Raw genomic sequence first — 25,905 nt, 5'->3', positions numbered from 1 at the left:
TTAGTCCTTGGATTGGAATGGATTTTTTCTTGTCACTCAGTGCTCTCCGCAGTGCTGCAAAATGATTCCCCACCCCTGAAGTCTCCTCTGGTAGTCCTAGTCTCAGCACCAGCCTGGAGTTAAAGAACAAGACAAATCTAGAGAGCCCCTGCAAAGAGTGAGCAGCTCCTCCAGAGAGAGAGAGAGAGAGAGAGGCGGAGGGCCACACTTGAGTTGTGTAGGAGCCACCAGTGACCTTCAGGCCTTGCAGTGAAGAATACTGCCCTACTGAAAAAATGTTGCATTTTAGGTGATGTGAGGCAATAGCAAAGTTTTATTTGTGGTGCAATATTTGTGGTAGCCCATTCACATGCACTAGTCATCACCCAGTGTTGCCTTAAACCGCCTACCTTCCAGTTGAAAGTGCAGCCAAGAAAGCTAGCACTCAATAATATGGAAGTACTGTTTCCCTTTGGAGAAACAGAAATGCACGAATGCAGTAAGACAAGGATTGTTTATATAGAGAGCTGATGAGAGTAGTCTGAAAAAATGTCAGATGTCAACAGAGTAATGAGCTTTGTTTCTACATTTGCTTTGTTTCCACACTGTCTAGATGCAGTAAACATGACCTTTTGGCCTCTCTGTTTGGTTTAGTTTCCAAAATAATCTAATGAGGCACATCAAAGAAACTCGAAAAGGGCTGAATGTCATGTGGTAGTTACTCAATTCCCACCCTGGCCCTGGCCCTTGAAGTCTTAGCTCTGTCAACAGGAATAATAATACACCAAGTTTAGGACCTTACTTATTTGATTCATCAAATGGATGTAGCCTTACATGGATGACAAAATCAGATTATTTATACATTGCATTGTATACTGTGGGTTGGAACCAGACTTAGTCAGAGTAGACCCATTGAAATTATGACAAGACTCATAGATTTTCATGTGTCTATTCTAAGTATGACTAAATTGGGATCAAACCAATTGTTTTTTTCCAAAAGGAAAATAATTGCAAATTACCATTGTCAGTAAATTTACAAAGGTATCTTTATTTTGTGTTAGTCTGGAAAAAAAAGTTAAACATTTCTTTAACACCATATTAAATTATTAGCCAGTAATATGTCCTACAGTACTTTTGATAATGTGTTCCATTTGAACTTAGTGCAATATAGTTGTGTTGGCACCAAAAAGATAAAGTATATAATGATAACTGCTTGCACTGACACACTTATAAAGTCACCGAATAAAGGAAGGAGGAACAGATATTCTGAATGCCATTATTTGATCTTGGACTTTAAGTACCTTTTTAATGCCCCGATCCAGCAAAGAATATCTGCTTGGCAATATCTGCTTGGCTTTCTTTTGACTACAAGAAAGATTTGTGCACACAGATCAGAGGCAGATGTGCTGGCCCAGATGTGCATCTTTAGGCACACTTGTTGGTTTGGAAATGTGGTGACAATACACATCTCCATCCACTCTTGCATAACTACTAACACACAACACCTTCTGGCGACACATATACAGCCGGGTCGAGACCATTGTGCATAAAATGACAGTCAGTGGGATGTTCTGGATTATATATGGTGTTTTTCTGATAGTTTAAAACCATACCTCCATAAAAGGCTTTGTTGGACATATCTAGATCTATCTAAAATCTAGCATGATAACAGGAAGAATTGGCCAATAAAATAAGGAAAAGGTTGCATGAAAAATCAGGGTTGTGGTGTTTTTTTTAATGAAATCAAACTAAGCCAAAAAGTTGAAAAAGGTTAGATCAATCAAGCCACCAATGCACATTACAGGAAAGGACATTAAGATAGAAGAGCTTTTTGACAAATCAACAGAGTCTGCTTTTAAATATTGCACAGAAGGTGCAAGTCATTTACATCTCCAGTCGTGTGGTGCATGAGCTGTCCTTGCATCTGATGCCCATGCATTTCACCACAAATGAGATAAACAACTTCCCTCTCACTGTTATACTAGACACGTGACAAGCCAATGCGGAAGTAACTCATGCATCCAATTTCTCCTGTTTGGCAATTTCAGAATCACCTTTGCTGAAATCCTCCTAAAGTGGAAACATCGATGCCAATGCATCGCCATTAGAAGCAGTAACCCACATCTTTCTTAGGGACTTCTCCATTGGGAATGGTCAACAGCTTTTGCCTATTACAAGCAGTGAAGCATGATATATATAGTCGACTGTATCATGGGTAAAAGACCAATCAATCATGAATTCTCTGCATACTCCTATGACCTCTTATGTGAGCAGGCATCCCATTCATTTGAATGGATGAGGCACATGCAGAGTTCTTACAGTTATACTGAATTGGTAAGTCCTTGCGTGTATGTGCATTGGAATCCCAGGGCATGTAAGATTCTATACTGAAAAATCGTACACGCAACCTTATTTATCCAAGTAAAGTTTTTTAAAGCATTGTTTTCTAAGCTCACAAAAAGTATATAAACAATTGTCCTCCAGACACATGGTATGAACTGGGCCCATGATAAATATACATTTAAATACTGCCAGTATATTATTAAATCTAAGAACAACACGGAAGCATCTACCCATGATCCAAAGAAACATTTGACTAGCTTCCCAGAATTATAGGGACTTCTAAATGTCATGCTCCTTTCTTGCCCAAAAGAAACCACAGCCCCTGGTTCTAGGGCCAGACCAAGATATTTTACTGCCTGAGGTGAAGAAGAAGATGGCATCTCCCATTCCATGCAGAGAAGACAACCAGACTGGCAGAGAATCTTACTTCAACACTGGTGACAGGACAGTGTCCTCCACTGCACCTGAGAGCAGCAGGCTAGCTTACAGGGTGTGGGATATGGCCATGTGGCACACAGTTCTTTCCTTCAGCACCTCACCACTTCTCAATCCCCAAGTATCTCCTGTCTGAGGCAGTTGCTTCACTCTACCTAATGGTAGGGCCATCAAACTGCTTTTGAAACTTGGGTAATTTCAAACTCAGATTGTGATGCAATGTAGGAGGATGCTTTACAATGGGAGAAAAATCAAAAGTTTCAGCGTACAAGATGGATGCAAGCCTTCAGATTCACCTAAAGGAATTCTGTGTTGCAGCCTATGTCAAGGTATGTGCCACCAGAAGTCAAGGCTGGAGTATATTTTTTGACTTTAACCAGACATAGCTTTTACCAAAGTTACATTAAGCTAATACCACTTGCAGGATTGTGCCCACTGTCTTTAATCCACACTTCAGTATTTCAATATTGTTTCACTATAATGATAATAATCATAATACAATGTTCAAACACAGCTATACTTTTTAAAAATACTTTAAAATATAAAAATGGTATTTGGTCTAAGGAAAAAACATCTGATTATATTGAAAGTATTGGTTGTTTTTTTCCCCATTTGAAATAGCATCTCGACCAGAGAATTTCAACCTGGCATTACACATTGCATAATTTCAAAACTGATTTCGACTGAAACCCAACAAAGTGATGTGCATACGAGGGGAAAATCCTACCAACAGCTGGACTGGTCTTACATATTTCTACTATAGCTGCTCTTTGGGATGAACTGGTCAAAGCTTGACAAGTTGCAATTTCAAAAAAAAAAAAGCCTTCCTGATAAGCTTTGCAAGTGGCTGCAGTAGAAACTTTAAAAACTCCTTCCTCTTTACCTTTAGGATTGCAGCTTTGACCAACACCAAGACTCAATAAGTACTATTTCTGCCCAAATCTAACAAAATTACTTGTGCTATAGTTTATTCGATGTGTCTGAGAAGCAGGAAGAAGCTGCATGGTTGCATGATTCTAAGAAATGCTTAACTATGGAATAAGCTGAAATTAAACCGATCTCGGCGTACATTCCTGTTAGCTTAAAACTCTGACCCACTTTATTTGTGCCAATGACAGCGCTCACTGAAGTCATTTGATTCAGTTGTACAAATGGCTGAACTTCCTGAGCATTCTTTAAATACAGGTAAATCCTTGGATATGAAGGATACACAAACCTTTTCAGAATCAAACTTTAGGTTTGTTTTGGGCATCCAGGATTACATTTTTTGGACCATCTGCTCATGTATCAGACCACCCATACATTGAAACTTACATCTGAAGCTCTTCTTCAGGTACACCTGTCACCTGAAGTAAGGTGGGTGGGAACCAGGAAGAGAGCCTTTTCAGTGTTGGCATCATTTTTGTAGAATGGCCTGCCTAGGGAGGCTCAGTTGCCACCAATGCAGTTGTCATTTCTTGTCTGTTGAAGACTTTTTTTTTTTGTTAACTGAACTGGCGCGGGGGGGGGGGGTTTAACTTTTCTAAGCCATTCAAATCTCTCTTGGATTGGAGTTTTATACTGTGCTGTTTTATTGAAACTGTACTGTGTTTACTAGTGTATTTAATGTGGTTACTACTGTATTTTTATTTTTTCTGTCCGCCGCCCTGGGAATACCAGTCACTTTGAAGGGAAAAATACAACATTTTAGAAATTAATTTTAGAAATAAATATGTAATTAGTAAGAGAGATTCAGCTGGGTATCAGTTCCCACCTCCAGAAAAATGAGACTAGCATTGAGTCATCTCTCCAGTCTCTTACCATGTTCAGCAACGACTGACAGAGGCTGCCTCGCCTCCTAGTCTCATTCTGCTCCTGCAAGAATGATGGTGACAGACTGGAGAGAGGAGACAGTGGATACAACAATGTGGTAATGTATAGCAGCCCGATCAATAGCTGAAATCAGTCTGCCTACTGAAATCATTTGTTCAGGATGACCATTTCCTGATCTCTACTGACCTTCAATAGCTTCTGAGAATGGAGAGAATGGATTCCTGCCAAAGTTCTCCAAGCTAGTAAAATCACAGGGGAACCCTTCAAGGTCAGGTTTTGTCATTGCCACCCATTATGGGCACCTTTATGAGTAACTCAATACTGTTCTATTGAATCTTGCAGCGAGGTTGACATTATGTTCACTCAGTGCCAGCTCCAAGACTTTGAGGGCCCTTGGGTAAGAACTCAATGGGCCCCCTGGTGAGTCCACCTTCTCACCGCCATTGTCACAAGCTGCTGTTGCTCTTCGCCCTCTTTCTCATCATTGCTACCACTTGCTTGCTTGACAGGCAGAGAGCCAGGGAGCAAGCAGGACGCAGCATCTACTGCTCTTCCCTCTCACCCCTACTATTGCCTTGGCAAGTGAACAAGCAGGTTGCAATGGTGAAACAGAGGAGGAATCCAGAGGGATCTTCTTGATGGGCCCCTATTGGGGTGTGGGCCCTTGGCAGGTGCCTACCCTTGAAGCCAGCCCTGTGTTCATTTATGCATGAAGCTGATTCAGCCCTTTTGCAACCATATTAAATAGTTTGCTAGCTTAGAGGCAAAACAACAGTGATTAGCTATTAGCAAGTGACAAAGTGTGAAAAATTCCTGCATGACTGTCAGTGTAGGTTTCTGTATGCTAGTCTAACTTGGATGTGCACAGCTGCCATTTTATTTTGCAACTAGATTCTGCAAATACACAACATATATAAATATATTAATAACCGTACATATTTATACAGAACACAGCACTACCAATATTAAGGGACGCAGTGCCTACTCTATAATAACTGCCTCTTGTTAATAAGATAAAACAAAGGTATAAGTGTGTGTGTGTGTGTGTGTGTGTGTGTAACACACTTCTTTAAAAGTCGATGGCAGTAGAACAACCATGAGTAAGGTCTAGGCCTGAGTTACTTTCATTTCATGAAGTTGAACCAGTTCAGGGTACACCAGTATAACCAGCAAAATGGAAAGGACACAGCAGACCATTAAGGCAACTCTTTCATGTACCAAAGATTCCTTTTGATGATGTCTAGTTCATTCTTCTTCATAAGGGATATTTATATCCTTAATTCTGAATTCAGGAGGCCCTTTTCACGTATATAACGTGAACTGGATAATTGTTAATGGAAATCTCCAGTGTTGGTTTGAAGTTATTTTGCCCTTACAGAAGCAATTGCTTTATTTAGATTGGGATTTCACAAAGACAAGGGAGAAGAAGTTGTCAATCCACCATCAGTCCCAGCTATGAGGCACGGATGATAAAAGTATGTTCTCTTGGCCAGTCTGTGTATACCACTAATGGTGGTGAGTGCACAGGCCTTTCCTCAAGCTCACATCATCTAGTCCAATTTCACCGGTTCTTCCTTTTCCTTTCTCTCCTTTAAAAATAACCTGGAGAAAGAAAACATTTTACAAGGTAAGCTGTAACAGAGAGTTTATTATATGACCAAAAGTGTAGCAATGTTTCTGAGGATTCCCAGCACAAATCCGGAATGTGTCTTGAATCCCCAATTTTTGCATAGGATGTTAGGAGACCGATTGTTTTAAAGGAAATTTAAATGGATTTGCATTTGCTTTCTGCCATATATTCAGTTGTATTTAGTTTTGAGCTAACCACAGCTATATTCACATAAAAGCTCAGAACAGGGGAGCTGAAACTGCAGCTGTGGGTATAAAATTGGTAGTCACTGAACACTTCTCAAATGAGTTTTTAAATTTATTTTTGCCCTTGACACATGCCAAAGGATTGAGTGATATTATAGATGAGGATACCTGAGCTTGGCAGGACTTGGGAAGACACTCCCTAAGCTTGTGTTTTCTCTAGTGAAAGAAGGGTCAATTGATAGTTAACATTATCAGTTAATTAACATTATCTCGTCATGTACACCAAGACATGGCTGTGATTTGCAAGTGTGTAATTGTAGCTTTAAATGTAAGGGCACTTCCAGACATTTGCTCTTGTAATGTGCACCAATCTCAGAAGGAAGCACTCATCTCAGCACTAAACTCAGAAGAGAGATAGGATGTACTTTCCAAAAGATGCAGCCGTTATTCCAGGGGGGTTGGAGCTACTGTCGTTGGTTCTAGAGGATGGTTGTTGTATACCCTGTGCTTTCTGCTTAGGTTAGTATATTTTTGCTAGTAGCCATAAACACAGGGATAGGCACAGCTCTTGTTCTGGCTAGCAGATATCCACGTTATGAGGTCAGTTTGATCCATAACAGTGCTCTGTTCTCTGGACAACAAGGGCATCTTTACGTCCCTTAACCTGAGCACCACTTCATACACGACAGTGTTCCTATGTAGAAATATGAATACAGGATGCTGGTTTATGAATACAGGATGCTGGTTTATACTGTGTCAGACTAGTGGTCTGCATGGTCCAGTGTTGTTTATTCTGACAGGCAGCAGCTCTCCCTGTCTCTCCCATCACCTGCTTCCTAAGGGCCTTTCAACTAGAGATGCCAGGGACTAAACAGGGAAATACTGAGATGATCATCATCTCCGTATATGAAAATGGGTGCAGATCTCCAGGTGTATAGTGAGGTGCAAGAGTTTATTTCACCATGAGTACATGGATTGGGCTGTCAGCAAAATGAACTCCCATGTCACACTTTATATGTGATATTGTTGAGACTATCTGCACAAAGTGGAGGAAATGGCTAAAAGTATGTTTTCTTAGAAACTGCCTCTAGTAAATCACAAAATCTCCATGACTCCAGTAGTGATTACCAACTTCCTCAATATATCTGTCTTAGGGCTCACCCTGGGTACTCGTAAGCCTCTGAACTCAGCTTACGAATATCCTACGCAAAGGGGAGGTGCATCGTGCCTCCCACTCTACATTTAAGCTAGACAGGCAATTTTGTCCATCTAGCGGAGGCTTCAGGGAGTGGAAGGGGAGGAAGCTGAAGACAGCTGGGGATACCTTGTAGCTCCATGTCCCCAGTCTCCTCCCCTCCCTGCCTGTGAGAATGCCCCCTTTCACACCCAACGAATTTGCATTGTGAGCTCATAGAGCAGCAGCTCGGTTCTTTCCACACTGGCTGCAAAGGGGCAGGAGAGAGGGCAAGGGGTGCAGGAAACCAAAATATCCTATATCCCCCAGACACTGTCTAGGGGGCGTAGGATTGCTCTCTTGATCTCTTGAAAGAAGCTTTTTTATTCACCCTCCTGAAATAAACCGTCAGAGCTGTCATCATCTACTAGCTCATGCAATCTGTTGCATATTTTGGAAACTCTTCACCCCCAAAATAATTCTGTAGTTTACTGAGTCTGGTTTTAAATATGCCAACCCCTCTTGTTGTATGATAATAGCATCTGGAGACATTCTGTTTCAGAGAAACTTCCATCCACTTCCTGCAAGAATGAATTATTCCAAACAGCGAACAATATGACAGCCACTTTTGAAGTAGAATAGTGGTGTCATCTATGGTAACTATGTGAGACTGGGCAACACATGGCCATAGGCAGCCACATGCTCTTCTTAAAATCAAAGATCTTTTTTTAAAAACTCAACATGCTGACAAAGATTAAAGTATTCAAAGGGTTTGAATGAATGCATAACTGTAAGAGAACCCTAAATCACTTATAGGCCCAGTTTAGACATAATCGGACTGCTCCAACAAACTACTGTTTGTTGCAGTATGAATGAGAGATGAGCTTAAGATATCTCTGCTCGTCCTTCCCAGTCCTCATGCTTACCTGGTTGCAGAGGAGTCTTCCTGGTTTCTTAAACCAGTTCCCCATGACCAAACTGGGAAACTGTAGTTTAAGTGTTAAACTGTAGTTTAACACTTTAAGAAGAAGGATGCAGACAAACTGGAGAGGGTTCAGAGGAGGGCAACAAAGATGATCAGGGGACTGGAAACAAAGCCCTATGAAGAGAGACTGAAAGAACTGGGCATGTTTAGCCTTGAGAAGAGAAGACTGAGGGGAGATATGATAGCACTCTTCAAGAACTTGAAAGGTTGTCACAGAGAAGAAGGCCAGGATCTCTTCTCGATCATCCCAGAGTGCAGGACACGGAATAATGGGCTCAAGTTACAGGAAGCCAGATTCCGGCTGAACATCAGGAGAAACTTCCTGACTGTTAGAGCAATACGACAATGGAACCAATTACCTAGGGAGGTGGTGGGCTCTTCAGAGGCTGGACAGCCATCTGTCAGGGATGCTCTGACTTGGATTCCTGCATTGAGCAGGGGGTTGGACTTGATGGCCTTGTAGGCTCCTTCCAACCCTACTATTCTATGATTCTATAAGTGCTGCCTACAAACCAGGATATAAAATGAAGAGAAGTCTCCTGGAGCAAAGGCTGGCCTTGGGAAGAATCAGAGTTCAGTGGTAAGGGACATACTTTTATGTCCCAAGCAAAATCGATGGCATCTCCGGCATGTAACAGTGCTGGGAAAGTCCTCAGGTGCCCCTGAAATAAAGGTGTTTAACTCTGCCTTGTATTGGGGCTATTCTCTTGTGATACTGGAAGCAACCCCCACTCAGTATTGGGGCAGTGGTCTGGTTTGGCTTAAGACAGCTCTTACACTGTCAGTGAAATTATAATTAAACAATTAATGGCCTTTTTTGATCTTATCATGGTTGTCTCCTCCAACAAGCCAGAGAAATAACCCAATAACCATGGGTTATTTCTCCAGCTTGTCAGAGGAAAGACAAGCCAGAGTTTCTGGTTTGCATGTAACACTAAACATACATGAAAGATCCATGGGCTGTTTAGACATTCCTGCTTGCAGTGGGAGCAACTGGGCAGCATGCAGTAGAATGCTGCCAATTTCACATAACCCAGAATTTTTTTAAAAAAACATGGGGTTATTGTGATGTGCGAACAGGGCCACTAAGAGGTGATAAACTGGGGGTAATGAAAGTGCACACGTTGGATTTGTGCATTAAAATGTGCATGTCCTTCTTTGCCTGGATGTTGCAGAGGAGGAGTGCAAATGATTGGAGGCTCACTGTGACCAATTTGCCTCATTCTTTGAGAATAAAAATGCTTAGATTTGCCTTGACTTGGACTCCAACATTGGGAAAGTTCAGGTGGATGCAACCTTGGCAGGGGTCTGTCCACTTGGCTTGGGTTCTTTTCAGCTTGTGGATTTTGAGGAGGTGGACAACTAGGGATGTATGAAAGTCACTTAACTTTTTGACAGGGTGGTGAGCGCCTGCCCCCGAAATCCTAAACCGTCCGGCTCCGCTCCGCGGCAGCTCCACGGAGCCGCCGGCCAGGGCCATCCGCAGCCGGAGTTCTGGCCGTGGACGGGCTGCTGCGGACGCAAATATTTACATAGGCTATAACGGCGGGAAAAAAAGAACGCAAATAACGCCCACTATGCTTTTTGCATTCCCTTTTCTTTGCCGTAATAGCCTACGTAAATACTTACGTAGGTGAAAACGGCTCAAAACAGGGAACGCAAACGGCGGCCTCTGCAGCAGCCGCCATTTGCGTATGCTGTTTTTTTTTTTTTGGCTTGCTGTGATAGGCTACGTAAATACTTATGTAGCCTATCATGGCCTCCGCAGGGACGCAAAGGGTGTCCCTGCATTAGCCGTGATAGGCTACGTAAGTATTTACGTAGCCTATGACGGCTATGATCAGGAAGTGAATGGCGGCCGCTATTCGCAAGTCAGCGCGGACGGCAGCAGGTAAGTGCTCCGTTTCGTGCGCCTTTCATGGGTTGGGTGGGCAGGGGCTTACATATGTGTGATGATTGGCTGGCTGAGTGAAGGGGGTGGAGTGTGTGTTATATAAACTGTGTGCTTTGCTTGACAGACTCAGATAAAGACGGGTATGATTTGACAAGGTTTAGGACAGGAATATGATTTGATAGTGATCAGAGATAGGGATATAGGATGTTAGGATTGAGAACAGAGAGAGAGAGAGAGAGGTTTGGGGTGATTTGTGAAGTGATTGACTGAGAGTGTGATCTGGAGCATCATGTATGACAGAACATGCATTAGTAGAACTATTAAGATTTGCTTATTTATAGTTCAACAACTTGCTGTAGTTAATAAAGTTTATTTGTTTAACCAAATCCTACGCCTTCTGCTCTTGGCTACGTAAGGGGAAGGTAACAAAGGAAATAGTATAGCTGATATTATAAACAAGTGTGTCCTCAGATAGAGGACTGAGTGTGGGTTGGACCTGAGCCTTAAAGTTCTGGGTGGCAGCATGATTGTGTGTGGGGAAGGTGTTTCCTGCTTGGGGTGAGAAAGGCCTTAGAGAAGGGGTATTCCCACTGGGAAGGGGCAGGAATGGCACAATGTCATACACCGGGAACTGGATGGGGTTGGGGAATGCAGCCCTACTAGTTCTCCTGGACCTCTTATTTAACACCTACATGAAACCATTGCAAGAGCTTTGGAGTGAGAAGCCAACAATATGCTGGTGACACTCAGCTCTATTGCTTTTTGTTACTTGACTACAAGAAAGCAGCTGACACCCTTGAATGTTGTCCAGGTTTGATAATGGGCTGGAAGATGGTGAACAAGCTGAGATTAAATCCAAGAAGTCAGAGGTGCTGTTGTCCAGTAAAAAGTCTGAGCCAGGACTGGGATTCAACCTAATCTATACAAGGTTGTGCTTCCCCTGAAAGATTAGGTTTGTAGCTTGGGAGTGCTGCTGGATCCTACCCTGTCCCTGGATTGTCAGGTGACAGCGCAGCCATGGTGAGGAGAGTATAACTATGTTTAGTGTGCCAGCTGTGTCCTTTACTAAATTGGTCTGATCTTGAAACAGTTATCCATGGTTTAGTTATGTCATGGTTAAACTACTGCAATGTGTTCTAAATGGGGCTATCTTTGAAGAGTGTCCAGAAGCTTCAACTGGTGCAAAACATGGCAGCTAGGCTGCATAGTGTTTTCACCCCAATACTGAAAGTTCTGCAGTGGTTTCCAATTGTTTCCTTGCACCTTCAATGCAAGGTGTTGGTTTTAACTTTTAAAGCCCTAAAGAGGTTAGGGCCTGGATATCTGAGGGGCCACTTATCTCTGTAAACCTACTCAGATACTAAGATTTGCAAGAGAGGTCATTTTGAAGACACCCTTGCTTACAGAGTCCTGCTTGTCAGGCATGCGGGAAAGGGCTCTCTCCTGTGCTGCTCAGTCTCACTGGAGTTGCAACTGGCCCCCACTCTCTGCTTTCAGGAAGAGTGTCAAGACCCATCTTTTTAATTAGACTTTAAAACTCTTGTTATGATTTTTAAGGGTTTACTATGTTTTTATCTGTGTGTAATTTTTATTTTCTGATTTTTTTGTAAACAGCCTTGATTGTTTTTTTTCCAGAAACGTGTATTAAATAAACAAAAAATAATAAATATAACAAGGAAATTATGATTGTGGATGAAGGTTTAATTTTTGGCATGTGTCACAGAAAAGTGCAGAGCAAACCATGCTTTTTGAAGTTACCTCAAACTAAGCACCCAGGAATCTCAGGGATTCAAAATCACCAGCCACATTTTAAAACTTAATAGTTTAATTGACATACAGCTTAAGAGAGGATAGTATTACACCTAGGGACTGAACTGTACAAATGTTCTCTCTTTTTTCCATTTCCTGCATCCCAGAATTATACTCACACTCTTGATGCCAGATCCTTGCAATGTTATCTGTGTTTGTCTCCAGCCATGACCACCGTTCCTCCCCCAAACTGCTGGTCCATGAACACCAGTCTTTCTTACAAAGACTTGAAGCAAACCAGAACGTAGCCCAGACACTTTATGCCTGAAGGACAGGCACAGATCCCCTGCGTGAGCTAAATGGCCAACTGGAAGGACCAAACGTGCAACTCGTCCTGCTTTTCCTTTGGGTTCAGAGATAGACAAATACTGCCCACCTGTAAAAAGAAGAGGAAACATTTGTTTCAAAATGCTCTCGAGCATGAGCATGGCCATCAGGTTTAAAATATGAACGTTGTGACTGGCAGCTCAATTCCAATTCTGACACTTCAGCTGTTTCACTGCGAGAAATGTTCTTAATTCATTGGATTTATTTATTTAAAATATTGCTATCTTGCACTTGCAGAATACAGCCTACCAGGCTGCTAACATAAATACATAAAACATCATTCAGATTTCCTTTTAAAAAATAGACACAGTGACTTAGATCTAAAGAATCGTGAGTGAAAGGAGAAAGTGCTGTTCTGCGACGTCTTGTACAAGCGACCTGAAGACCTGTTGTAGTGCTCTACCACAGTGTATTAGGCATTGCATTGAGGTAAGAGAAACACAAACAAAAAGGCCATAGGCTGTAGCATATGAACTCTTACGTTTTGAGAATGAGCTTGTGGAAATGGAAGAAATTCTCCGGATACAGGGCCACTTTTCTCATATAGTCCTTTTCTGCTAATTTGGAAACAGCCCGTTCATGAGCAGGTTTCTACTAGCAGAAGAGCACCTTTGGATCCAGGCAACATTAAAATATCCAACTCAAGAGCCACAGCAGCAGCAGCTAATAAACAGCAGCAGAGAGCTAATAATGTAGGACTTACTGAGTCGATCTTCCATTGCTTACTCCCAAATGTTCACACACCAGTTGGAATGAGACGAAATGGGAGAGCTTTTGCAGAGCTTGAAATCATGGCCTTAAGATACTTACTGCCTGAACGTGTTCATGTTTACTAGGAAGAAAGCTGAATTGAATTCAGTGTCTCACACGCTCACATGTAAATGTGCACAGGGTTACACCCCCAGGTTTCCCTTTCCCACATGCATGCAAAATCACCCCAAACTCTGTTAATATGGAATAAGGCCCCTGGTGCTCTCTGGTGTCCCCTTCCCATAATGTCAGATTGGTGCTGAACATATGGAATTTATTCAAAGTCATTCATGCGCCTCTTCATTGCTGGGAAGTTATCTGTTCAAAGGTTATCAGTTGCTAAATGACAACCAGAGGACTTGCACCATTGAGAAAAGCCAAAATCAAAAGGGCATGTAATACCAATAACTTATTTCACTGATCCTTTCATGGATAAAGCCAAAACTCTGATAAATGAAGCTCTGTGCCATATAAACATCCTATCGCTATATTAATAAGGAATTCTTTATTTTGATCTCATTTTTATTAAGTGTTCCAAAGTTGGAAAAAATCTTTAATGGATACATAGTTTTTATATGAAAGCGGCAATAGAAAAATACAGGCACAAAACTATTGCCCTTATCCAGCAAGTTAGCAGCCTTGCAGAAATATATATGTGTGCTTCCAAGGCAAATACTTTGGTTGTACTGCACTTATAGAGCCCTACTGCACTGCCTGGATGTGTCTTTTGATGCAAATGACCGTGTGCATCCCCATCCAGAAACACTGGATGGGGTGAGCTGTCGCCCATACTGTAGCTAGATAAGGGGCCACATATTTCTGGACTTAGGTGTACTGCCTTGATAAAACAGTGTCAGTTAGGAACGGTCTAGTGTTGGTTAAAAGTAAGTGCTAATGTGATAACATGAGCAACAATATAAACAAATATGCAATGAAATTATTTTTAGATTGTATCATGGTATATGGTTCAGACACCTCAGCACAGTCTTTTCCATCCAGTGAGGAAGCTCAAAGTGAACTACATTGACTTTTAAAAGTCATTTACTTACCAAAACCAGAATACTAAAAAATCAAGAAGCAAATAACCTTACATTCCAAATAAAAAAACTTTTTGTCAGACACTAATGCATGTCCCATCAAGTCAAAAAGTCCCCACCATAATTCTCTTTTTAATTTGCTTTAAACAAAAATGCAAAGACCAATAATATTGCATCGTAAATAATTCAGTCTTCACCCTATTTCTAAAAATAGGGAGGGAGGAATGCTGGCAGATTTCCCTGGGGTGGGAATTGCACAAGATTAGTGCCAGGTTTGAAAATACCCTACTGAGTTATGCAGCTACCAATAATTATATGAAAGCATATTAGCAACAGTAGAACTGGGTGTGTGATAGTTATCCCTTTGTCTCTGATCAAAAGCTACAGCGGTACATCTAAATGTCCATGTTGCAACAGCATTTTATGTTCCAGTACAAATTCCAAGTATTGTTCTCAAGAGTGTGTTGGTATGACAAAAAGAGTGACTTACTGCCAGGCTCTTTTTGTTTCTAATCTCATTTCCTTTTTCTTTTCTGTTTTAATCTTTTTAGTTGTCAATAATTTTAAACGTAACTTTTCCCAGCAAAATAACCAAACATAACATAGCATAAACATGGACGTTAACAAAAGTAAAATAATTAGTAAAATAAGAGGAAACAAAATGTACAGCACATATAATAAAATCAGTGTCTTATTTGTAAATAAAGCAAGTTATGGACTAATGATAAATGAAGCCTTTTTCATAGCCGATGGGTGCCTTTGTGCACTGCCCAGGAGGTGAACAGTAGCTGAGATGCAGAAAAAGGAGGACTTGGTTCTTGATTCAGAAATGTACTTGCCTCCCTTAATACCAAAAATAGTCCTGATCCACACACATTTACCTTGCAAAACCCTGGAACAGATAACATCGTCAGCGTTTTAAAAACCAAGATACTTGTGCCTGTAATAGCTGTCTAATAGGCAAGAGAGTCCACTCTGAAGTATGCCAGACTCTGTATTCGATATGTATAGTGAAGACTGTCTTAAAAAGCAATGCAAAATGCATGAAAAACTTAAAACAGCAAACACATGTGATATCGCATGTGTTTGCTGTTTAAGTTTTAGTTTACTACTAAAGTCCAAAAACATTTTAAGAGCTTGTAAATGGAGATTCCAAATCCAATTAACTGAGCCTCTGCCTCATCATCAGAGCCAATATAATTCAAACCAGAACAGCTGATGATAATCCCTGGCTGACTTGGAATCAATGTCATGGAGCAGCCTTCCCCAATGTGTTGCCCTTCAGATATTTTAGACTACAACTCCCATCAGCACCAGCCACCATGGGCAATTATCAGGGATGCTGAGAGTTGCAGTCCAAAAGATCTGGAGGGCACCAGGTTGGGGAAGACTGTTCTAGAGAGTGTTATTGACATGAGTGGAAAATGTGAAAAGGTACAAAATTCCAATTTCTAACCCAAGTCATAGTCATGGATTAAAGAACAAACCTGGAGAGACCCTTAAAACAGCATCTCAATTTGTTGTTAACTCAAAGTGAAATTTAGAAATACAGAAATTTAGTAGGAGTTGATGGGTGGGTTTGGTTTTTTTTTTCATTTCTTCATCTCAGTACTTGGAAATAGTCCACCTATAGAATTACTATTCTGTATTGCAGCTGTTACAGGAACAGGAACCCTATCAGGGGAAAAAAAAAAACCTTGATAAAGCCTTACAGAAAAGGCTTTAGCAGGCAACAGGTGCATCGTATAAAGGTGTCCCACCCCTGAACAGCTTCTGCGTTTTTTCTACAGACTTGTCAGCTGTCTTCGGGGGTACCTTCCAGGTTGAGCCAGGAAGGGCAGATGGAAACTCTTTTCCCAAATATCTTTTTTTCCAAAACCTGATTCTCTTTCAACAGCCAATGTATGACTTTTTCTTTTTCTTTTTAATTTGGGCAAGTATTTGTGCTTGTAGCATAAGCAGAGATTTCTTTTAATGGTTGGCTGTTCTGATTGCTTGCTTCTAAATGTTTCTTACTCCTCAATCTTTGCTGAGAAGGCAGGTTCAAATGAAATCCAAGGCAATCAAGAAATACCTGAGGAGTCTTTAACAGGTTCCCAGTGTAAATCATCATCTTTCTCCTTGATCCACCCACAGAGGCCACCATCAAAGTTACAGCTGTGAACCAGAACACCTGCAGAGAACAGATCAAAGGTCAAATGGGAGGAAGGCCTTGTCTCTTGCAGCTGGTAAATGTTTCAGTGGCTCGATGGTTGGTTAGAATTTAGAGTCAATGTTCATGACAAAAATGAAAAACAAAACGGAAGTATGGTTAGGGCCATCGTAGATTTGCAAAAACAGGGCGCTAGAGTAAGCACTTTGGTTGCAGTAGGAAGAAGGTCCTCAGTCATTCAGCTTTTTGCGCTGTGCTCCTTAGCTACCTCTTTTAGAAAGCCATAGAGCAGGGGCGGGCAAGGCACAGCTGCCCCCCCCATGCAGTCCCCACCATGTCGCCAAAATTTGCGGTGGCAAAAAATATTGGCAGTTTGCTACCAAAAATATGGTGGCAAACCGCTATGGAGTGGTAAAAAGTCCAAATTTAGCTTGAGAATGAGTAGTGTAGTGGAGATACAGGTTCTAGACCCCACCCAGCCATTAAACTCACTGGGTGACTTTGGGCCAGTCACTGACTTTCAGCCTAACTTACTTCACAGGGTTGTTGTGAGGAAAAAAATAGGGGGAAGCAGCATGTATGCCACCTTGAAAGAGGAAAAAAGTTTGGGATATAACTGTAATAATAATAATAATAAGAAGAAGAAGAAGAAGAAGAAGAAGCAGCAGCAGCAGCAGCAGCAGCAGCTTTTTTTACTGTTCCCTAGTGGTTTGCTGCCAAAATTTGATGGCAAACTGCTGATTTTTTTGCTCATGGTGCAGTGCTGGCAGCAACAATGTGGGCCATGGGGGTTCCACGGAGGGTGGGAATGGCTCCCAGGCCCCTTGAAGTTCCCCACCCCTTCGATAGGGAGATATTATTTGCTCAAAATGGTGGTGGGGGGATGTGAATTTCATTAAAGTCCTCCTGGAGGTGACGGACTCGACCTTGGGGGAGCTGGGGGTGGTGACGGCCGACAGGAAGCTCTGGCGTGGGCTGGTCCATGAAGTCACGAAGAGTCGGAAGCGACTGAACGAATAAACAACAACAACCATTCCCCCATAAGAAGCACTTCCTCCCATATCTACCTACCTGGGCCTGCCACATGTTTTTGGTGTGGTAATAAAATTTGGTTTTATTATGTGCTGTTTTTATCACTGTTGTTTGCATTTTATGTTTTTAATTTACCTGTGCACCATGCAGAGAACTCCAGTTATTGGGCAGTCTAAAAGTGAAATAAATAAATACATTTAAGAAATGGCCTATTGTTCATCTTTAATGCTGGTAACTATGGTCCATACGTTACACAGCAAGTACAATCCCTTTGTGTGCACAAGTATTAAAGCTGTGGATATGTTTGTCAACACTTATGTGTTTGCTGTGAGAAATACAGTGTACACCCAGAAATAAGTTTGCTGTGTAAATGTATGGCACCGATCTATATTGCCAGCATGAAGAGCATGGTGATAAAATCTTTAACGTGCTCCTTGACCATTTTCATGGGTGAAACTAACAAGTAGGGATGTCAGAGAAATCCGCAATGGAACCAAATGAGTTTGGATTTTTATGAAACTGACCCGTGGATTTCGCAGTGGACCGGCTTTCCCTTGTCAGGCAGATTCTGTGGACTTGCAGACCATTTTTCTAACCTTCGGGAATTTTGCACAAATTTTGTTACAGAACAATGCATAAGCCAAAAATGCACATATCCCCCATAGGTGAAGGTGTGAAAATGCCTATTTTGGGGGGATTTGTGCAAACGCAAATTTGTGCAAATTTGGAAATGAAAAACTCAGATTCCTTTCATGCGCGGAAGATGGAACGAAAGGCACCCAACAATCCGCAAAGCACAGACAGGACAGATTTTTTACGATCTGTACATCCCTACGAACAAGTGCCTTTGAAATTCTCACACATGATATGTGCTGTGTGCGTATGCTTGTGAATGCAGGACAGAATGTAGATAGTTAATCAACTGTACATTCTTGGGGCTGCGTGTGTGGTGGGAGCCCCGGATGCTCCGGTGTTGCTGAAACTAAGCAGGTGCAGGCCTGATCTGTCTCCTGATAGGAGACCAGTGAGGCAAGAAGAGAATGCAAATATCATAAATTATATAAACTGAATTCTCACCCAATACATTTTACATTTACATGATGTAAACTGAAACCGATTTAAGCATCCTGTGTGATAACGCCCTTAATGTGCTTTGTGACTTTAAAGTAAATTGACTTAATGTTGGTGAGGCTGAACACAGGATTCCAAGCCAGTTGACTGAAGGACCACATTCAAAATGCAATAAATAAAAATATTTCTACACACACACAAATAATATATATATATATATATATATATTTTAAATTAAAAAAAACACCTTTACCGCACCTCACCCCACCCATAATCCAAGATCCCAGTGAGAAGAGCAATAATTACCGGGATCATCATTTGCGTCATCTTCATCAGCACTAATCCCTCTTTCAATTTCAAACGTTTCAAAGAGATTATTGCTCACTCCAGGCTGGCGTGGAACTGGGAATGAAGGGAAAGGAAGGAATTTAAAAGAAATGAACAAAATAGATAAGGAAGTAGGCCACTGACTAATTTCATCTTTAATATATAAACAAAGAAGAGAATGCCTCCGGCATTGTGCTCCTGGAGGATTCAGTTTATTTAATCACATTTCATATGTAGATTCATAGCTGGCCCCCTTCTATAATGTATGCAATAACATATATCTAGTTTCTACCAAAGCTGAGTCAAAGAAAACCTCCAAAGAATGTTTCTGACTGAGAAGTTTAGTGCTTTTCTTGTATTCCCGTTTCCTCTGAGAAGTTAGTTGTTATCATACGTACATTTTAAAATATAGCCATGTGGTCACATGTCCTCCTTTAAAGAAGACAGTCTGCCATTTGAAGGGCTGTCAAAGGGCAGCCTCTGTTTGTTTATTTAAAGGGCTGTCCGGTCCAAGTCCAGTTTGAACATTGAGAACCGTAAGAGAGAGGAGGTGTCAGAATGCAAACCAGGCTTCCTGGTTTGGTTTTAGATTCTGAGTCAGATTTGAAGGCAGAGCTAGAAAAAGCCCAGTCTAGACAGAGAGTGGAGGAGGAAATTCCCCAAGATTCTCTAGGAGTCAGGGATGAATCTTCCCAGGAGCTTATTGAACAGGAGGCCCAGGTTCAGAGATCATCTCCCCTGTCCTCCCCTGTGGGAACACTCAGCCTTTGATGGAGGGGGAGGGAGCACCAGAATTGACAGATCTCAGAATCCGCCACAGGGTTAAGCAGTTGGAGGTGGGAGGCAGTCTGCCAGATTGGATGCATGTCAGAAATTGGGGCATGAGGACCTTCCCTGAAGGAGGAGTCCAGTAAAAGCCTGTTGGGCACAGAGGAAAACCATCCAGTTAGTTGATAGGCAACTGTTTACTTAGCTAATTAGGCTGGGAGGACAGCTCTTAGCTTTCACAGACTTTACAGGTAGTTTACATGATGTAAACTGAAACCGATTTAAGCATCCTGTGCAGGCAACCTTCCCTTTAAAATTATACCCTCTCTCAGTATACCCGCTCTCAATTCTAGAACTCAGGGTCATCCTATGAAGCTCTTTGGTGGGAGGTTTAGGACAGATAAAAGGAAGGACTTCTTCACACAGCGCATAGTTAAACTATGGAATTCGCTACCACAGGATGTAGTGACAGCCACCAATTTGGATGGCTTTAAAAGGGGGTTAGACAAATTTCTGGAGGAAAAGGCTATCAATGGCTACTAGTCTTGATGGCTATGTGCTACCTCCAGTACCAGAGGCAGTGAGCCTATGTACACCAGTTGCTGGGGAGCATGGGTGGGAGGGTGCTGTTGTGCCCATGTCCTGCTTGTGGACTGCTGGTCAACAGCTGGTTGGCCACTGTGTGAACAGAATGCTGGACTAGATGGACCCTTGGTCTGAACCAGCCTGGTTCTTCCTATGTTCTTAAAATCTACTGTACTGACATCACTACTAGTTATAAAGGAGTTATTAGAAAATCCTTCACTCTGCCTGCCTATTGCTCTGCCTATGTCCAACGGGTGGTGCGCAGCATCTGTTCCCAAATCTATCCCATATATCAAGCCATTTGTGTGTACTGGCTCACCAATGTAAACCAGAAGATTTTCTCCACATTACCACAATTCAAACAGAAGGGAGAAAAAGAAGAGGAGTCTGTTTTCCTTGTGGAAATTCTCTTCATTGTCTCTTGTGTTTGCCAGTCCTTAGAAAGATGTCACAGCACATTATCTCTGTACCAAATTTAGGCAACAAATACAATATACAAGGATTGCTGCTGCAGAACAGCTGTAAACTGTAGCTAAATAGATTGTTGCACTTGTTCCAGCTGTCTTTAAAATTCCTTTTCCAGAGACAAAAAGACGTCTAGCACATCATTAGTGACAGTAGCCATGCATTTCAGATTTGTGGTTTCCAGATATCAGTGCATCCCATAGCTTTTAGAATACTTGTGGTTTTATTGCATCATCAATATTGAGGTAAATACCCAACAAAGACACCCAAATAGGCCTGCAGTTCACAATTTTGACCTGGAGTAATAGGTTACACATTACATGCGAATTAAATTTGTGTCTATTTCTATTAAAACTCAGTTGCTGTTGTTATCTTTGCTGTACCAAAACTTGCAAATAAGCAATACAATGTGTATATCCATAAGCTATCATAAGCAGCACCACAGAGAAAGAGACACAACGCCTTTATTATGTCAGAAGTTTCTTTCATATTTTGGCCACTCCTCTCCCTATTGGCCACAAATATAACTAAAGCTTCCAGCAGCGGCACTGCCAGACTGTTCCTGAACTCTTCCCGAACCGCATTAGAAGAACAGGTAACTATGGCTCCACCCATTCCCCCATCCGCTGTTGAGCAGTAAACCCGCACCCCTCCTTATTACATCAGAAGGGGGATCCGGTGGGGACGAAAGGAAAGGAAATGGGAAGAAGCTACCTCATTTCCACATTTGCCCAGGAATTCAAAGACACTCTCGAATAGTGTATTGGTCCTATGCCAAAGATTCACCCCAAAGCTCTCTTAAGAACTGATTAAGGGTGCAATCCTATGCATGATTAGACAGAAAACAGTCCTACAACTCCCATCATTCCCCAACCAGACATGCTGGCTGGGGAATGCTGGAGTTTAGGACTTTCTTCTGTGTAAGCATGCATAGGATTGCACCTTAAATCCATTAACTTTGGTGAGGCGGTGCCTTGAAACGGACTTGGCATGTGTGACTTCTAACTGAAAGAGTGCTGCAAAAGGGAGACACAATGCTTCTTGGGATATATGGCTTTCTTAAAACATACTCCATACATACTCTTTATTGCTATGTAACCTGCGTGGATATTATGGGGGAAAGAATCAATAAGTTATTTCTTGTACACCCTCAACAAAACAAGCAAGACTTCAGAGGGCTTATGGTGACTACAGTATAATCACAGGTATCTAGTAATCATGCTGTTGTAATTATCTGAATCATTCAATATGAAGCTGAAATGCCTACTGGCCATTATAGCTCCTCATTAACCTACGCAGAAAGTTTAGTTTTCAAAGTAAGGATGACAAATGAAATAACTCAACTATGCATTGCATTTCTACAACTTACCCTTCTTTTAAAGCAGGGGTGGAAAACCTACAGCCCTAGGGCTGCATATTGCTCCCAGCCTAATGTCAAAAGCCCTCTGTAAGCAATGAGTTTAGACCTCTGGCAAAAGTGATCATTCCATTCCTTGGCAGCCCACTGGGTGGAGAGGGGCGGAGGTGGAGGGGAGAGAGAAGGGGATGGGAAAGAGAGAGAGTGAGAAGGGAGTGGACCTGCCCACTTTTGGCTCTGGCCTCTCTCACCACCAGCATGCAATCCCTGAAGTAGGGTGGCCATGTGTCCTCTTTTACAGAGGCTAGTCCTCTATTTGAAGGGCTGCCAGAGGACAGTCCTCTGTTCTGAAGACGGACTCCATAGGGCTACAGTCCAAGTCCAGTTAAAAGATAAAGAACCATCAGAAGGAAGAGCTGGGTGCCCTTCAACAGCGCCTGGACAGCAGACTGAGCAAGGCACGCAGGTCACAGTCTTCTACACTATGGTGATAGATACTATATTCCCACTTAAATTATAATAATTATTTCTAAATTTGCATCTATACATATAAATTAGCACATACAAATTTTATGCAAATCAGTGTCTTCTTTTGTCCTCTTTGTTGGCAATTCAGAAGTTCCTACCGGAGGAAATGTGGCCCTCGACAGAAAAAGTTCCCCTGACCCCCATATCAAACTCTTCCTGTTTCCATGTGCTGTCCCCAGTAATTCTTGGTCCCCTCTAACACATTTTTAACTGAAGTCAGAACTAATTGAAGTTTATTTCAACACACAATTCTAACTTGCAACAAATGTGGTGGTGCTGGTGGGGAGGGACTGAAAGATTTCCCCAAATACAAACAATCCATAAAAATTACGAAAGGGTGACAATAAACCTAATGGAGATCAGTTCCTATTTTATGTTTATTTCTACTTAAGTTCATTAAATATAATGTTGATGTTTTCTACATGCTTTGAGAGAAGGGTGTGGTTGTGGTAAAAATGCATAGCTTTCTAGGCCAGTGTCCTAACATTTCACAAAAAGCAAATAAACATCTCTTTAAAAAACCCTCCAGAGTGCCAAGGAGATGGAGTGGGAGCGGAATATTTTAATAGCCTAATTAAAACCAATTTTTCACTCCACCTTTTAATCTTGAATTCTTTAATCTATATGCCAGTGGCTGAATTTGGTTGGGAAAGGCTTGTGCTGTGGTTAGCAATGATTAAGGGTCTCAGTTAAAAGATGATTCAAAGTGGCAAAAAGAGGCTTAGTAAATGTTGTAGGAAAAACTGTGCACTAAATATCAGACATGGGATTAAACGGGTTGTTGAATTAGGACTTCATTGAGAGAGAGGAATCAGAAAGAACACAACCTTTGTATAAAAAAGGTAAAGGTGTCCCCAACCAGTCGTGTCCGACTCTAGGGTGCGGTGCTCATCCCCGTTTCTAAGCCGAAGAGCCAGCGCTGTCCGAAGACGCTTCCGTGGTCATGTGGCCGGCATGACTGAACACCGAGGTGCACGGAACGCTGTTACCTTTCCCGCCGAGGCAGTACCTATTTATCTACTTGCAATTTCTTGCTTTCGAACTGCTAGGTTGGCAGAAGCTGGGACTGAAGACAGGAGCTCACTCCGTCACGTGGCACTCGGGTCTCGAACTGCTGTCCTGCCGACCTTCCAGTCTGCAGTTCAGCGTCTTAACCACTAAGCCACCGTGGCTAGCCTGGTGCCCTACAGATGTTTTGGAATACAACTCCCAGTACTCCTGGACTGCTAGCTGGGGCTGATCGGAGTTGAAGTCCAAAACATCTGGAGTGCGCCAGGAAGGCTTTCGTAGTATATACTAATAATGAATTCATTCTATCAGTGTGGATTCTTTTGTAGCTGAAATGCCACCAGCCATGCCCAAGAAGATGAAGGTATTAGCAGACTCTGGGAAAGCAAGGTTTGCAGAGGTAAAGAAAAACTTCAGGGGAAAACAATGCTAAGGGGGGACCCGGCCCCCCAAATGCCCAGTGAGGACTGAGCTGGTTTGTCAAGGACTCAATAGATACAGAATGTTGAATGACTATTTTGTGTGTGTGTGTGTGTGTGTGTGTGTGTGTGTGTGTAGGGGTAACCAAAAACTGGAAGGGCAGGGGCAATGGAATGGAATGTCCTGGAAAAGGCATAGGAAGCTGGCTAGAACCCTGAACAGGAGTACTCCACACGCCAACATTTTGTCGCAGGTCCCACTTGTGGACACAAGCTATCACTGTGAACCTCTACCCAAGTGTAGAGATGAGCCCTTTCCATACATTTCATCTTAAATGAATGTGGGGAAAGAGAGAATGCGAACGCATCAAATGGCCAAGCCCTCAACCTCTGTGAGTTGCATTCAGCTGAATGTTTCTACAGAGCCGCACGTGTACAACTGAATATATGAAAACCAGGAGCAGGGACAGCATATGCCATTCTGCTCAACCCCTCTCTTCCACATCTTCATTGTTTGTAATGATGACAAGGTCATCAAGAAAAGATTATACGCAAAGGTGTCACTAGCTCCTGCAGTTTTAAAAGGAGGGCATGATCAAAGAAAATCACACACAGGATTGGTGATATAACTCCTTCATACAAGAGATTAAAGTGGCTTTGTCACACATTCCCCAGTAAGCCAGAAATATGTTCATTAAGAAGATAGATGATGGCCTGTACTGCAGAATATACTTCCAGCGAATTTCAGATCCACTGAAGTTAATGGATCTCTCTCTCTCTCTCTCTCTCTCTCTCCACACACACACACACACACACGTGTTGTCTGTATGCTTTAAAAGCTGGTTTGTCAAGGACTCATCTCCTCCTACAAAATTCCAAAACTAAGGGAAGTACCCCTGCCCCGTGTAACTTTTCTGTATAAATGGGGGGAAATCCTGTTTATTACAGCTTCAAAAAAATTAATTACACCACTGGTGTTGAGCTTCTATTGCTTATTCCTGCTGTTTTATTTTTGTTTTCAGATTTACGTGCTGCCACAGGGTCTGCAGTAAATAAAATACCAAAAGACAGTTTGCAGTAAAATAAAATACCAACAGTGAAACAAAAAGAAAAACAAGTCACCACCCATCACCAATTAAAAAAGTAAAAAAGGGATAAAATAAAAATTGAATGAAATAGCAGCAAAAAGAGTGTTCAGTTAGCCAGCTCCAACAGACCTTCAGAAAAAGATGTCATTCATTTCATTTCTTACTGGAAGGGCAGGTTCTGTAGTTTCTATTCTTCTCTCTGGTGGAGGGAAATGCCTGTACCCTGGGCTTTGTCATAAGAACACAAGAGCCATGCTGGATCAGATGACGAGTCCATCTAGTCCAGCATCCTGTTCACACAGTGGCCAACCAGCTGTCGACCAGGAACCCACAAGCAGGGCGTGAGTGCAAGAGCACCTTCCTGCTCATGTTCCCAGTAAGTGGTGTACATAAGCTTACTGCCTCTGGTACTGGAGGTAGCACATCAGGACTAGAATCCACTGATAGCCTTCTCCTCCAGGTACTTATTTAACCTGTGATCAACTACTAGGGACCAAAAGATCCCTGGCAATTGATCTTCAGTAATGTATTAGTGACTTGGGAGGGGGGATAACTGGGGGCTGCTATGGTGGCCAGGTGTCCTGCTTTCTATTTGAAGGAGTGTCCAGTTCAAATCCACTTTAATGATAAAGAACCATATGAATGGAGAACAAAGGCCTTGAAGTTTCCTATCAAAAGTTAGCATCTAGACATCAGATTTAGCAGGCGTACAGGTCGCAGTCTTTCTCACTATGGTGAGATGTAT

The 25,905-nt window shown here is 42.0% G+C and overlaps 1 protein-coding gene across 4 annotated transcripts in view; it reads right to left on the bottom strand.

The window, feature by feature from the left end:
* Positions 1-1,002: 1,002 nt before the first annotated feature.
* The window catches only part of NPNT (nephronectin), a 95,456-nt gene continuing 70,553 nt past the window's right edge, over positions 1,003-25,905 (bottom strand). For 3 of the 4 annotated variants that reach the window (XM_084855786.1, XM_084855783.1, XM_084855785.1), the window contains 4 exons: positions 18,922-19,017; positions 16,435-16,533; positions 12,366-12,622; positions 1,009-6,171 (listed from right to left, as the gene is read on the bottom strand). In XM_084855786.1, the coding sequence (XP_084711912.1) occupies positions 6,076-6,171; positions 12,366-12,622; positions 16,435-16,533; positions 18,922-19,017 (548 nt within the window). In that variant the 3' untranslated portion in view covers positions 1,009-6,075. Of the gene's footprint in view, positions 6,172-12,365; positions 12,623-16,434; positions 16,534-18,921; positions 19,018-25,905 lie in introns of all 4 variants that reach the window. The other variant, XM_084855784.1, reaches the window with a different exon arrangement.

Source organism: Heloderma suspectum, chromosome 5 (assembly GCF_057233095.1).
Source record: "Heloderma suspectum isolate Gila_16-S chromosome 5, 16-S_ref, whole genome shotgun sequence".
NCBI classification, from domain to species: domain Eukaryota; kingdom Metazoa; phylum Chordata; class Lepidosauria; order Squamata; family Helodermatidae; genus Heloderma; species Heloderma suspectum.
The sequence above is the reverse complement of the archived record's forward strand: the minus strand, read 5'-3'. Positions and strand labels throughout refer to the sequence as shown.